This window comes from Ambystoma mexicanum, chromosome 5q (assembly GCF_040938575.1).
Source record: "Ambystoma mexicanum isolate Mex_15411 chromosome 5q, UKY_AmexF1_1, whole genome shotgun sequence".
Lineage (NCBI taxonomy): Eukaryota > Metazoa > Chordata > Amphibia > Caudata > Ambystomatidae > Ambystoma > Ambystoma mexicanum.
Genome location: NC_090933.1, coordinates 500533263 through 500549194, shown reverse-complemented (window position 1 = coordinate 500549194; position 15932 = coordinate 500533263). Strand labels below are relative to the sequence as shown.

At 43.2% G+C, this 15932-nt stretch overlaps 1 protein-coding gene across 4 annotated transcripts in view; it reads left to right on the top strand.

The window, feature by feature from the left end:
* The window catches only part of TRAPPC8 (trafficking protein particle complex subunit 8), a 2435788-nt gene that overhangs the window by 86620 nt on the left and 2333236 nt on the right, over positions 1-15932 (top strand). For all 4 annotated transcript variants that reach the window (XM_069620968.1, XM_069620966.1, XM_069620965.1 and 1 more), the window contains exon 2: positions 8269-8463. In XM_069620968.1, the coding sequence (XP_069477069.1) occupies positions 8269-8463 (195 nt within the window). The remainder of the gene's footprint in view (positions 1-8268; positions 8464-15932) is intronic.

The following is a 15932-nucleotide window of genomic DNA, read 5'->3' as shown; positions in this document are numbered from 1 at the left end:
TGACCATCACGAGTCATAATGAAAATGTAATGACCCAACCAGATCTGAGCCCTGCCTTTACCAGCCATCCCACTGAAATATTTAGCTGCTGTCCTCATTAATTAATATCCCCTCACCACTGGGTTATTACATGTGTAAGCTGCAACGACACTTGTGAATCTTTCCAATTTCCAAGTGTGGGCATCTTATTCCATAATTTTCAACAATGCTCAGAATGATTCTTCGCATCTGCAATCTGTATTTCACACATTAATTCCAAATGAGATAAAACCTGTCTTTTACTGTACTCGTTTGGGTACGAAAAATACAGTCTTGCAAGACACGATCAATTTTTTTTTTTTCTCAACTTGGAGCGCTCCCTGTGCTTGGCAGTGCTAATCTCAAAGACTGCCATTGCACATTCCTTTCTTAATAAGTCACTGCATTCACTCTCGTGGGCCCTAATGGAAGCATGTTTCATTTCTCTTGCCATCCCCCTTGAACATTAGTTTTCAATTGCACGTTTTTTCAAACGGCTGCTCTGATGTTAAAATGTAAAAACCCACTATCTTTTAAACCACGACATGCACCCACACAAAACATTCTAACAAAACAGCTTATACACATTTCAGCACAACATTCTTAACCTCTTTTGGATTTAGGTGCACATACACCCTCGATTTAACATTTCACTAGGCTCTGTTTTTGCTTTAGAATCATTCAATCATTTTTTGCCTAAAAACCCATTATTTTACACACTTCACATGCTCTCAGTTCCTAATTTTAATTAGACTCTCTTACACTATGATAAAAAGACACTTTTGCACAGTGCATTTCTGGCCAAAGCCCGTTCATTTGAGCTCTCGCCTTGCTTTAAATGAAAATGAAAACACAATTTCCATTCGTGTGCTGGTCTGCCCACTTCAATTTGCACATAGTAACACTGTTCTAAATCTCAGATGGTTGTTAACTGTGCGCTTTTAAACAGTCTTCTCTGAATTTATATTCAACAATGTTTGTAACACAGCATTCCTCTTTAACAAAAACTGTAGTCTAAGCACAACATCACTTTCCTCTTTGTCTCTTGTTCCCAAAAACACAATTTATTTCCTTCACTCTACAGATCAACCGTGTCTATACTTTAAAATTCATTTTCTAAAGATGCGCTTAGTTTCAAACACACACACAGACTAAAATTCCACAATACCTCCCTCCTTATCTAAATCCTTCCTTTACATCGGCACTGTTCCTTTCCCATTAATCACTAACTTCAGTGCGATTCTCTGTTCTTTCAACTCTGCGCAGTTTCGGTGCCCACATACAACAGCCCCTTTAAATCACTATAATTTTGTCATTTAAATGCGACGCTCTACCGTACTTAGCGTGATTCAACAGCTATCTTTTATCACTTTTAACCCCATAGTTGCTGGTTTGACTTTTTGTGATGACTTACATGTGCAACAGTTTTTTACACTTATCTCAGAACTGTTTGACTCTTTTGAGATGAAATCGCCACAAATTCGTGTGCCTTAAATCCTAGCATATTTATTTCTTCACTCACCTTTCCCACTGGTCATCTCCGACCCTCGTGATCACCGCCTTCTTCAGGTTTTCGTCCGGTCAGCTGCCCGTAGGAATGGGAAGTGATTTGTTTTTAATACGGGTCCCTTCAGGCCCCGACTGCAGTCTGGGGTCAACTACACTACCATTGTCCACGGGAAGCTTCACAGTCTACTGAGCCGAATGGTGAAGGACTTGTGATATTGCCAAAGACCTAGAGTTACTTCGTGTCGACGGTCAATAGGTGTCTTATTTTAATCAATAATCAATGGTTTAGAACCATCCTCTGCTACCAAGTGTAATCGAGGTCTGAGTAACCCTTGACCGGCCCATAGAGTCAGAGCTCGCCCTCGAGTACCTTTAAGACAAGATGGCTGCACCTTGAGGTGGAAGGGATGCAGGATTTCTTACTCCAACACCAATCAATAAGGACCACTCAATGGTTCGGCAAAGAGACGGTAAAGTTCATCAAGTTTTCTTTCATGCCAGCTGACGCAGAGCACAAAACCGCATCGTTGTCAAGTGCACAAACTCCAACCAACACCACCCCCGAGCTCAAAATGGAGCTCCCTCTTATAGCTAGCCAGAGGGGGAATCCAGCCCCCACTCTCTCTACACATGTCTAGGCAAACTCTTTGTTAGCATTCGCTCACCGAGCAATTATTTTTAATTTATTTAAACCTTCAACAATGAAATACACTCTGGCGCACATTCTGGCTTTTTTTCCCTGTGCTCTGCCCAAATATGGTTGATGCAGCTGGATCCTTAAGGTAAGTTTACAGACACGGCCCAATTAACTGTCTGGTATCAGCACATTTGTAAGGTACAGCAGCCTTGAATGTTTCAACTTTAATTACCTCACCCTAAACACTCTGCAGCATTACTTAATTTCACTTATTTTAGCCGCATTGTCAGTTACAGACATTTCCAGTAAAAGGCATTTGTCGGAGTTCTTTTCTGTCTATGTACAGAAAAACCTTATTATCCATTCTATACCTTGTCTACTTATTAAACCATGATAAATACAATTTCGACTTTATAACATGACACCTGTTAGGATACCAATATCCCATACCCTTATGAACTGTTTTTCACATAATTTACAATTCTAATTCAGTCTATACACATTTTTCTGCTTAGCTTTAAGTGGGAGGTGTGGGGCTGCCCCTACTGCATTCAGTTGTTGGTATCTTATAATCATTTCAGCTCCTCCATTACAGTGGTGCGGCACCAGTTCACTTCTCTTGTGTCCTGGTTCCCAGTTAATGCACCATCCATGCTGGTATCAGTCTCTATCGGCCCTTATACCCCTACCTCTTTGTTACCAGTCTTATCCCGTCTCACTTGTGTGACAAAGGCAGGGGTCTGGACACATACCTCTCTGTGTGTAGATGCTTGCCCTTTTCTTTCCAGCTGCGGGTCCAATTTCAAGATAGCCTCCCCCTCAAGTTGTGCCCGCGTCCTAATGTCAGGCCTTTATTCAGCGCTCTTCTGCCAGTTGGTGGTCGTGGCACGTCCTGTGGGCTCCTCCACGGATTTGTTGAGAGCTCCTTAGTTGCCTAATAATGTCCAATGCTCTTCTGTGGAGACTCTTTGGAGTTTAGGGTGCTGTCTCTCACCACACTTCCCTTTTCGGGATCTAGTACGCTGTCTCCCACTTTATCTCTGGCCCCTCTCTCCTGGCGCTCTTCTTATTGCCACGATTTCCCCACTTTCCGTGTGATCGTGGTGGTGCGGAGCACTTCTCATGAAGCTACGGTCGCCGGCCCCTCAGGCGGACCGTCTTTGCTGCGAGGGGCTCGCCCACAGGGCTGTACTCGCACGCTGCTATCCCTTGCCATCTCCTCGCTTCTTCGTGTTGGCGGGGACTGCTCTGGGTGCTCCGTGCTCCCGTCTGGGTCCCCCAGCATGTAGTGCGTTGCCCGGTGATTCCCGCTGGGGTCCGCCTGCAGCACCGATGTTTGGTGTGCCGCAGGGAGCATGGGATTCACGTCGGAGGCTCCTTCCGTTGCCCAGCGTGCTTCGTCGTAGGGTGCCTTTGCTGCGTCTCGGCCCGTTCCTCAGTGTAAATACTGTGCTACGCGTGGCGTACTACACCGAGCCGTGTTGACTTCCTGCCAACGTCGGGTGCAGGCCCCTCCGCATTACTGCTCTTTACTCCGGCGTCTGAGGCTGCCTTTTCACCTGCAGATGCCTCTGTTTCTGCTTCAAGCGGGTGTCACCATTTAGGATTCCCATGGGTCTGGGTGTTCAAACTCATCTCTTTAGTGCTGAAGGGAGCGGGAGCTGCGTTATCAAGCGGCCATCTTGTCCTGCGCCCCATAGTGGTCTGCCTGAGCCTTTTTTAAATGACATATTTTCATGTGCAGAAAATATCTGTATACATTAAGTTCAGGTTAAATGTTTTTACCTTTGCTGATTCTACATCTGGTCGGCTGCCTACAAATGATACATCTTACCCTTTTACTCCAAGAACTAAATCAGATTTTAGTTATACCCTACTTATTTAGATTTACGGAAAAGATGGCTGGTCCCGATCTTTAAGTATTTAAGGTTGCTTAAGAAAGCTATGCAAATAGTATACCCGAAAGATGTTTGCAGTTGTAAGATTTTTTGATAGTGGGGTGTAGGAGAGCAAAGTGCTTATCAATTGTGCGATCTACCTTTTTCTTTCTAAAATGACTGTATACATTTGATGAATTTATTTCAAGGTCTTAATAACAAAACATGCTGCCACTTTTACAATTACAATTGTTCAAGGCCAACCATTGTCTATTATATTGTGTTTTTTAACTTTTTTTAAAATGTGCTTATTTTAAATGGACTTGCCCTCTAATGTTCTAATTTATTAACTATCTTTTCAGTAAAATGCTGTAGAGCAGGCTTGGGTAAATGAATGTGTACTGTGCTTCTCAACTGTGTTGTAATTATTTTATTTAACATTGGATGCTATGTATTTTAGTGAACATTACTAGTGTATTGTGTTACAAGTAACCTTTTTAAGGCGTAGAACTGAAATGTTTTTTATGAAGGAATTAACCACTTGTGATATGGTTTGGTTAAAGGTTGATTGCAGGTGCTGACACAGGAGTTCTGTGTGTTTTGCGGCCAGGGTCAGTAGTGTCTGGTCAAGAGCATCTCTGGGAACATTTTTGACAGAACACCACATTGTCATAGGGGTAAAGGGTTTGCTCTGTTGCTTATTGGTATGCTGGATAGCTGTGAAGTGAATGGAGATGGCAGTATGATTAGGTTGGGAGCGATTTGAAAGAATGGAGACGGTGAAGGGTGAGGTTTAGTATGTTACCTTTCATGTGATTGTGTGTTTAATACATCTTGTTTTATGTCCATAGATTTTGTAAGGGCATTGCCATCCTCCATAATCGTTTTGGCTAGTTGAAGTATCCAAGGAAGATGTTGAGTATATGATGCTGATGTGAAGAGGTCACTGATTTCATCCAAAAATTATCCACACGTATGTGGTAACAGTCACATGTCCACCATTCCCAAAAATCGGCCGAAAATCGCTCCACCGACCAAAGACACAGAATAGGAGAGGAAATAAGTGGGGACAGAATAGAGGATCGGAAAAGAAAGTCTGAGACGAGAGGTGTAATGGTTACGTTTCAAAACGTGAAATAAAAGTATGAGCTCTAAACCCAGTTTCCCCACTTGACAAAAAGCATATGGTCTTTCTTGAACAAATCACATTTTTTTTTTATCTTCCCATCCTACTTGCTGATCTCCTAAATGCGGATTTCTTAAAATTGGACTACAGCAGGTAAAACGTGCTTTTTTAAATTAAAAAGACTGGCCATTGGAGTAAGGATACGCTTTTGAGAGTAAACTCCAGACTTGGGAACCAGAACATGTAGATTCTAATCCTAGCTTCCTACACATATTCTTATCCTCCAAATGTATGAGTACTTGGCCATAGATGGAACACCAGCATAATGTGCAACAATATATCAAAAGATTGGACAGGAGGGGAAAGCAGGGCAGATGCACACTAGGAGGAAAGATTCAAAATTTGGAACCAGAAAATTCAGTTCATAACATAGGCTGACCCATTTAACCAACCCATTTTCACCATATGCTACTCACTGTAGAACAGTGTAAAGTGCAGTATTACACCAGAATGAGTACTGACGAGAGGTATGTTCGAATCGCTAAACCATAGACTTTAGAACTGACGTTCTAGATCATAATCCTAGGCATCGTTTAAATGTAGCAAATGCAATCCATTTATATTTTGCAATCTGTGTGGACTGCGTTGCACTCCCTAACCACATCTCCAACAGCTTAACCATCTGATTTTTAATGATCTGTGTAAAATCAGTATGTCCTTTTATTTAGCTTTTGGTTTTAATTTGTATTTATAATATTTATATAACGCCCAAACCCAAGGATATCATGGCGTTCAGTGGAGAACAGATGAAGGCAATGACAAACGGGTACATATGATGGGTATCTAATACATTGATGGGTATTGGAGCATTTTATTAAGCACTGTTAACTTGTAGCGTCAGGTTGCCAACAGATTACTTGGAAAAAATATGGTGTCTGTCATCTGGTTCAGAATCATTTGATGTCCCTTCTTCCTGTGAGGTTGTTGGATTTCTTCCCTCATGCTTATGAGTTTGATGAAATGACACAGATGAAAACATTATTCTGGTTTCGCCTATTGCCCAAAACGGCATGATCTTGCACAAGTATCTTTTTTTCATTTCCATCACTCTTTCTTATCTAACAAATGTGTGAATGTTTACAATTGAACTGGACAGCAATATGGAGTCTTGTATCAAATTATATATAAAATCAACAATAATAAAGTTGTAAGTTGGTGATTTGGGGTTCTCAGAATTTGAATGCTAATCTAGATTTCGCTTTTTGACCAAAGTCAGTTAATGTAGGGCAACGCATTATTTCCCAGCCATTTTATAGCTTTAACGGCCAAATGCTTTTGTTTTTATTATATTAAAATTGAATGCATTCAGTACACTTAATGTTTTTAATATTGTTAGATATAGGTTGCTTATCTTTGCCATCTGGCACTGCTTGTGGCAGGGTGGCTTCATGCAGAGTGAACTCAATCCTTAAAACGGTATTCAATAGGAAGCCTGCAATTTGTTTGATCACAATTATGCAAATTGGATTTTTTTTTTGTAATGCTTTTAGATCTTCCCTTATTCTTGACGGTAGATCTGTGCTCATTGGAACCCCGCAATCCACCAAGGGTAGCCAAGCAAAGATTTGCCACACAGAATTGTACTCTCACTGAGGAACTTAATTTTGGGGTCTCCAGGCTTCAATCCCAGGATTGTTCTGGTCTAGTACCTGAATATATGTAAATTACTGCTGGTTTCAGTTCAGTCAGAACAGTTTTATAGCGTTCTGGAATGAATAAGTTCAAACAGACACAGAGCAAGTAGTCTTAAGGCTGTTAAGTACAAAATGTAGTACAGAGTTTATTCTTGAGTTGCAGGTTCTAACCTGGGAATGGGAACAGCCCACTGGTGCGTTGATCTTCTAGGAGGTCTGCTTCCAATTGACCTTTTTAGAATGCACCGGCATTTGGCTAGCTAGTTTTCTGTCTGTCTCTCTCAGGCTCCTCTGCTCATCCAGAGAGTGTGCGGATCCCAGCGCCAGGTCTCATGGTATTTTGGGAAAGGGTTGATGGTGGTACAGGAGGCTTGCCCCACATAAAAAGGCTGCTGAACAATGTGTGGAAAAAGGTCGCACTGAGTTGGCCACCTATGAATTGTACTAGATCCACGAAAAGATTCAAAATCTGTACTAGTGGCTGAAGAGCTTCAGGATAGTGTTTTTAAGACATTAGAAGGGATGACCTCTTCACCCAATCCTCTTTTCGTTTTTTACTCTCTTGGTCGAGTTTTCTCTTTTGCCCATCTTCAGTTATACTTCCTTTTTATATTGTTTTCATTCATGGCTTGGGATACTCTTGTCTTTCTTAGCTTTTTTTCTCTAGTATTTTTGTTCCCTACACTCGTCTCCTGTACCTCCTCCTGCCCACTCTCGTTTTGCTTTTTTATCACCCCTTGCTCCCAAACTGCAATGCTCGCCTCTTCCTCCTTAGTTATGCTCCTACTCTCGTTCTGTGCAGCTCTCAAAACTCATCTGCCGTCAGTTATTAAGATTGTTACATAACGTTTGCACTTTATCTGCACATTAACCTTTTCCCTTTTTCATTATTTATGTACAGTGCTTGTGCATAAAAGCATTATTCAGTTGAATAATGAATTTTAGGGCACCCTGAAACGAAACGTGTGTAGAAGGAGGTAGGAACCAGTAGCTCACCAGATGATTTTGGACTAAAATGCCTATGCTGCTTCACCATTGCTTATGCTGGCGAAGTGCTGATGGAAGTTTTTGTGCAGCCATCCGACAGCCAAAGGTTGCAGATCCAGTCTATCGTTTTTAAACATAAGCCAGTTTTTACTATAGACAGCCTGCTGTCCTGTGTGTTCTTGTTTCGCCATGTTTGAGAATTGGTAAGCTGTGCCAAAGTACCAAGTTTGCTAGCAACTGCATTATGTATATGTACTAGGTGTTTGTGTGCTTATATCGAGAGAGCGCTCGCTATCAATCTTTGTATTTTTCAAAGTAAAGGTGGAACCAAATCTTGTAAGCATTTTGTCTAGCTTTGACTTCATTTTGCTGTTTTTTTTTTTTTTTCTTAGAACTCATCTTATTTCCTTTCTCTTCTAGTTCATATGCGAGATCCCAACAATCAACTTCATGTAATTAAAAACTTGAAAATAGCTGTTAACAACATTATCACAGAGTCACCCCAGCCTGGAGCAATCCGTAAACTTCTGAATGATGTGGTTTCTGCCAACCAACCCGCGGACGGATTAGTTGCTAATGTGATTACTGCAGGCGATTATGATCTCAATATTAGTGGTATGTATTTTTAAAAATGCATAACAAATCCAGAGCATGTTTTGTGTGGTCAGGTCATTTTGTGTTTTTTCTAACACTGTACTTGGTGCTCCTGGCTGAGCATTTTGGATTCTATAACGTTTATACCATGATTTTCTTTGCATTGGTATCCAGTGTGTGAGCTACCTGCTTTGCTAATTGAAGATCAGTTCCACCTGGTGAACTTTTAAATGGGTGTGTGTAATCACGTACACAAATAAGTAAATGTGGCCGAGTGAGCCTTTCCCTGCCATGGGGTGGAGGTTGGGGGAGGAGACGATTCCCTAATTTTCTCCAGAACAGTTACAATACAAAGAATCGCTGCTGAACCGCCAAAAGATTTGCAAGCAGTTCTGAAAGGCACATTAAACAACTGAACTTCAATAAATCCGTTAGTGGGTTTGCAATAGTGCACAGAAGCATCCCAGTAGCAAATCATTTGTGCCAGTCAGACACATTTTGAGCAGCAATTTTTTGGGGTACATAACTAAAACAGTTGCGTATTTTGTGCCCTAACCAAAATGGGAAAAATGGCATGGCAAATCTTGGTACAGTAGAAACTACAGTTTTAAATATTATCAAGAGAGCCATAGTGCACACAATGTTTTACTGTGCTAGCCAATAAAATACATACCAGAATTAAGAGCAATTAAATGAATAATGCTTGAATGTGCAAGGTGCACACTACATCCCTGGATAGCTTCAAAGTGTAGCTGACCATTGCTCAAATGACCCAGAATACAGATACAGTGGGACACTCCATGTCGTGACGTGAGGATTCTGCTCAAATAGGTAACCAAGTTTAGGTTGGTGTACTCACTTGTTAGTTGAAAATGTTGCTCTTGCAAATTCAACATTTAATTGTGATTTTTCAGTGCTAAACTTCTCCTTCTCCCCTCTCCAAAGCCCCCCCCCCCCCCCGAGCTCAAAACTTTACATGATGATGTCTAATTAGCCTCCAGATAATATTCATTTTCAAAAGTACTTTTGGCTTAGTTAAACATCTGGTCATTTTTTTCAGCATTGTCACCAGAATGATGCTATGCCTCTTTCCCATCACCTCGACACCCCAGTTTTAACAATACTGTATCAGTCATATGCATTATAGTTTGTTCAAACGGGGGATCCCCTTATAGGGTATGCACACATCTATAATACAGCAAAATCTTCTGTTCATGTGAAATGTAGTCTGGCTGCAGCCGTGTGGTGAGTTGGGTGATTTTCCACTACCGCCTATAACAATTACAGGTAAGGAAAAATACTGACCTCACAGACTGCGCACTTTCCTGTCATATACATTTCGTCATTCATGTGATTCATGGAATAATAGCTCAAAATGATAATCAAGATTGAAATGAACACTTTAGTCACGGTAAGTATGAATGCCTCTGTATTGTTTATGCATACAGATTAACGTGTACTAGTTTCTGTATTCTTGTTCATACAAAGTGGTATTAGCTTTGAAAAAATTGATTTACATTCAAATTTAAAGACTGTACAACAACAGATCTTTGGTTCAAAGATATAAAGTGCACAGCGACACACCAAGTTAGGAGATATGAAAAACACAACGACACGCCAACTCGTGTTTCAACCCAAAAAACAGGTCGTCCTCAGGGCGTATATCGAATTAGTATTGAGTCAATTTATATCTCAATTGTTAATCTGACAAATATTGTCCAAACATTTTATCATTGCTTATTTCCTCATTAATTTTTCCTAAAGGAATGAATGAGGAGACAAAAACGGAGAGGGGGAGTGGTAAAACAAACACAAGAGAGAATCATTAGATACGTGACCTTTTAAGACCACTAAGTCCTCAAACTTGTGAATTTACAGCATTAAGATTTCCAAAAGCAGCGTTATTATTTAAACAACATATGGTTGGTGAAACATTGTCCCACGGATTCAATTTCAGTATATCTGTTTATCCCTGGGAGACCAGCAGATTTTGGTGCAAGTAGGACGGTAAAACCTGTGTATAATTACCTATACGTGGGGCTGTATAAATGCATAGGGAACAGCGGTACGGCGAGGCATGGCTGTTGGCGTTGCGGGACAGCAAGGCAGTGTTTTGGCGACCAGTGGCAAGATAGTCTCCGAATGAGCCATGGGAAAGCCGGAAGGGTCTTCGCTCTTCTCGGGTCCAGCGCCTCTTGGGGGCTTAAGCAGTGGGGGCATCTGGTGGTATCAATGAGGGCTCAGTTTCCCCTGAAACGGCACTCCCCAGCCCCGGAGCACAAACGGTTGGGGCAGTTGGGCCTACTGTAGACTTTGTTCGGAAACAGGGGAAAGCAGGTTTTGGACATGCAGCAGTCGCCGCACCTTCGTAACTATTTTCACAAGTTGTGGTGCTTGCAGTGTTTTGTATTTATTATGTTGTGAAAATAAATCTGCTGCCTTTTTATGCCAAAAGATAATATGTCTCATTCTGCACTTCACTGGGATCGTATCCCACCTGCCTCTCCAGGGGCCATATCACAAGTGGGTCAGAGGATGCCTAAACACAGTGGAACAGGCTCACACGCCGCACCACAAAGAGATCAAGTGAAGGTAAGCCAATGCTCCAGAATCCACCTCGGAGGATAAAATATAAGTAATGCCCCTCAGGGGGCCACATCACAAGTGGGACACCAGAGCGATAAGAAGGTATGCACATGCCTCAAAATGCAGAAAAGCGCACAACGGTTGTTGAAAGGCATATACCTCTCCACCTTGCCTGGAAAAGACAAAAAGAATGCAGAGGATCCCGTTGTCTACATATCCATCTGACACTTCTTGAAGCCAGACCGCGGGGTCGTCTGGTTAGAAGACGAAGACATAATACACAGTAACCACGAGGCGCACTGAGTTTAACGAAGCAAACATGTTTGCAGAAAAAACAGAACTGAGGCTACAGGCGCCGTTCATGCTACTCGTAACATCCAATGACGCCACCCTCGACGGAGGCCTTCGAGGGACATCGACCCGACGCCATCGACGCAGGGTGCCCTCTGCCGAAAAAAATTCCGAAGAAGCACAGCTGTGGACATTGCATGTCAAAGATGAGGAATACGTTGGAGGAACATCCAGTTGAAAGAACGTTACCAGTTGGCAAGTAACTTGTTCTTCTTGATTACATGTGATTCGGCATCTTCTGATTTTCAGCTTTTCGAACAGAACATGAGGACAGTCACTTTATGATATAGGAATAAACTAATGCCCAGATTTGAAAAAGGCACAAGATCCGTAATCAAGAAGGTCTTATCCACAGTGGTGGATTGAGATTTTGTCAGAATTGACCAACATATAATTAAAGCTTTTAAGTGAATTTGTAACCAACTGTGGCGCAGGTTTTTTTGTGAGACTATTCAATCTCATTTAGAGGAGGTGGGCTTTTTTCCTCCGGTTACTCTCAAAAATGCGACACCTAAAGCTAATATATTGAGAATTGAGTCGCTGGGCATAAGAGGTTGACCTACAGTAAAGAAACTCGGAGGCCTGACTGCATGGGGAGAGGCGGGGGCTGGTCCCTGAGGGGATGGGGAGAGCGAGAGCAAGACTGTGAGTTAGTGTGTCATAACTTCACTGTTAATGTATTCTGAGCATGCACTAGTATTGACCCAAATTGATAGGGTGAAGTCTAACGGTTCTAGTTTGTCTGGAAGAACCAAAGTGATGGAAGTTGGGTATATCATATGAAGGGATAACTTGTCATTTTTATTACAGTAATTGTTAGAATATGCTGTCTCAGCAAAAGTATGTTTGAGGCTTTTGCTTTAACTGCAATTTCATTGCAGACAGTAATATTCGTAATTCCTTTTTGATTTAATGAATTCCCTATTAGAAAGCTTTGTTTATTCCTACTCAACCAGTCCAATCCTCTTATTGGTTAGCATCCACCTATCTCACGTTGTTATAGATTTTTATATTTACAGACAGTAAATAGTTTCCTCTACTTTATCACTTTCTAAAGTTATTCTTCTCCCTGAAAAGGGTGAATGGTGCACTTCATGAATGTCCAAGTGTTTGCTTAATTTGAGTGGAATGGACTCTGAATCAATATTCTCTGTAAAGAGTTAGAGATGTATTTATGTAAAGACCCTGGCCACCTCCAAAAGTTTGCCTTGATTTAAACCATGGTCCAGACTTTGAACCAGCGCCCCAAAAACAATGTGCCATTATGACTTCAAAGAAAATGTCTTCTTCTCCGGATGTGTATATATATATATATATATCTATCACTGGCTTGTGGAATCTGCTTAGATCGCATGCTGTGCATAGGCCAACATCTAGTGGAAGCTGCAGAGTATTACAGTTTGTTTTTCGAAACTCGAAAAGGGGCGTCGAACTAGGGCATGCCAGTAATACTATCCCTAGTGTGACATCCACTGTACCCATGATCCCTCACGCGTTTAGGACCCTCAGATTTTTTTTTTCCGCCATACTTGTCAGAAGCATATCGCAGAGTACCCTTGGCTTTAGCCGTTTATCTTTATAATGACAAAAATTCCCTGTTCTCCAACCCTACATCGAAGATCGTTGAAAATGGACGTTGGTATTCGAGACCAAGGAAGAACAGCTGTCGAGACTACATGACTGACTTTAGGCCTCAGAAGGCCTCTGGCCTCGGCCCTTTGCAAGTAGGGAGAGTGGGGGGTGGGTCACACACACACACACACTTGCTTCCTACATATATCCGCCCGCTGCCAATTGGTGACAATTCTGCCCAAAGTGTAACCGTAAGTTTCCCTGGGTAGACAAACGCAATACGTTTAACTTGTGTCTCCCACTGGACCATCCTGAGGCTAATCGTAGAGCTTGTAAGCTCTTCAAGGCCAAGACACTCAAGGACCGCTTGACGAAGCGCTGGGCCCACTACGCCTGGAAGCTAGAGGCCATGGACGCAGTGGGTTCCTTCAGCGATGGCAGCGACGCCATCTTCTCATACGGCGAGGGCACAGGGGTGTCGTCGGGCACCCACGCGCAAGCCCCTGACCTCGGAGGACTGACCGGCGGTTCAGTTATGGGGACAACACCCGGCGGCAAGAGCGCAACACAAACCTCTTCCACCAAGCACACTCGCCCCAGCCGAGATTTGACACGTATGTCGAGCGATCGGCAAAAGAAGGCATTAACAGAGCGGTCCGCAGAATCTGTGTCCTCTGGGTGTTCCAGGTCACGGTTGCCTCACGACACACAGCAACGGTCCACGGTTGCTAAGGGAGCCACATTACCTAAAGTCATTGAGGCCCGCTCGTCAGAAGACGAATCCGACCTCTTCCCCCAGGTAGCACGATCAACATCCACTTCTGTAGCACGTTCGACGTCTGCTTCTGAGATTCAACGCCCCTCTTCCAAGACTTCGTCACCACCTCCGAATCTCAATGCCAAGCATCTAAACATTCAGAGACCCCTAAGGGTTAAGGTAAACATTCCTCCAGTCATGGGAAAGGGGAAAAACATAAGAGAGCCTCTGAACAGCAGGTTCAGAAGGAAAGACACAAAGGAAAGTCCAAGGTACCTGACCCTGTCACCAAGGGAAAGACTGTTCCTCCCACTCCTCAGCCTATAGACCTGGAGGAGGAAGGAACCACAACAGGAGTGGGTTATCCCCAGTTCCAAGCAATGGAACTCTGAGGACATTGATAGAGTAATGAGGAGGAGGTCCTTTTTTGTAGATCTCTACGAAAAACACCCACATTACTTTTATAGCTATCATAGTACTCCAGCTACCTCTGCCCCTTTGGGATCCAAAGACCCTCAACCTCTTACTAAGAGTTGATTACTATGGGGACGATAAGGACCAGGAAGAGGAAGACGAGGACGAGGCAGAGGCCTATAGTCTTGACTCCCCTATTCCCAAAGATCCCCCTGTGAATGACTCGCCGGTTGATAATCAGCCTTTACTTAATGAGGTATTAGCTAAAGCTGCAGCCCATTTTCAAATTGACACACAGGTTGTCCAAGAAGAGAGAGATTTTGCAGAAGACTATCCCCATTTTAAAATCAATTCAGCGCAGAATCAATCCTTCTCTGGTAACCCCTAATCTTACTCGGGCAGTTAATCCACGAGTGGAAAAAATATTTATGGCCGCTCCCTCCGATCCACTATACATAAGGGGTCAGTTAAAACCTGACTCATTGGTGGAAAGAGGGCGGGAACACCACTAGCTTCTCCGGACAAAGAGAGAAAGAGAATATATGCTCTGGGGAGGAAGGTGGCATCCACGTCAGCATACCAAGCGCGCATTGCCAACACCACCACTCTGTTAGCAAGCTACAACTGCCATCAATGGGAACAGGTATCTGCCCTCATTGCCTCTGCACCCAAACCTCTAAAGAGCCAGTTGGCCCAAATTGCATCAGACGGAAGATCAGTGTCTGGATGCATTCTTAAGGTAAACTTCGATGCAGCAGATAATGCAGGGAGACTAATAGCAGAAGGCACAGTTATTAAATGCCATGCCTGGTTAAGACAATCAGGGTTTAAGCCCGAGACCCAAGCCACCCCCATAGACATGCTGGTAGAATCTAACGTCCTATTTGGGAAAGCAGTGGAGGAAGCACTGAAGATGGCTAAGGACGAATATGAAACCTTAAAGTCCCTGGGCCAACTAACAAATCAGCCCTCCGGTCAAAGGGGAAATAACGATAATTTTCGTCGCTCTCATGGCCAAAACTCCCAAAGAGTGTCCAATTACTATCAGAGTCCAGGAACCTCATGGGGCGGCAATCAACAAGCTACCCAAGGTTTCACCAGACGTTAAAAAAAAAAAAAGGAGCCGCGATAGGGGGAGAGGCAGCCCAGGTAGAGGCACTGCGCCACCCAGTAAACAGCAGTGACGTTCCGCTCCGGGTCCCTTCCCATGCATCCCCAGTAGGGGGGTGCATTTCCATCTTCACCCACGCATGGGAAATGATCACTTCGGACAGATGGGTGCTGTCCAGTGTCCGCGGGATACTGTATAGAGCTACTAGAACGCCCCCACAACCATCCTCCAAGACAGAAGATACCATCCTTGGAGCACCAAAGAATCCTCCTCGAGGAGATCGTCGTTCTTCTTGCAAAGGACGCAATAGAACTTGTCCCGGGCAACCAGGTAAACAAGGGTATCTATTCAACCTACTTCCTTGTGCCAAAAAAAAGATCTAACGATGCGCCCAGTATTAGACTTGCGCCCTGCAAACAAGTATGTCAAACTACAAAAATTCTGCATGACTACACTCAGGAAGTAATCCCCGTACTAAGATTACATGGCAACATTGGATATGAGGGATGCCTATTTTCATATTTCCATGTTCCAAGTGCATAGAAGATTCTTGCGCTTCAAGCTGGACAGCCAGCATTACCAGTTCAAGGTGCTGCCCTTTGGAATAGCCTCGGCCCCAAGGGTATTCACCAAGGTACTGGCGGCGGTGGTGGCGGCGCACCTACGCAGGGAGGCAATCGCGGTGTACCCTTACCTGGA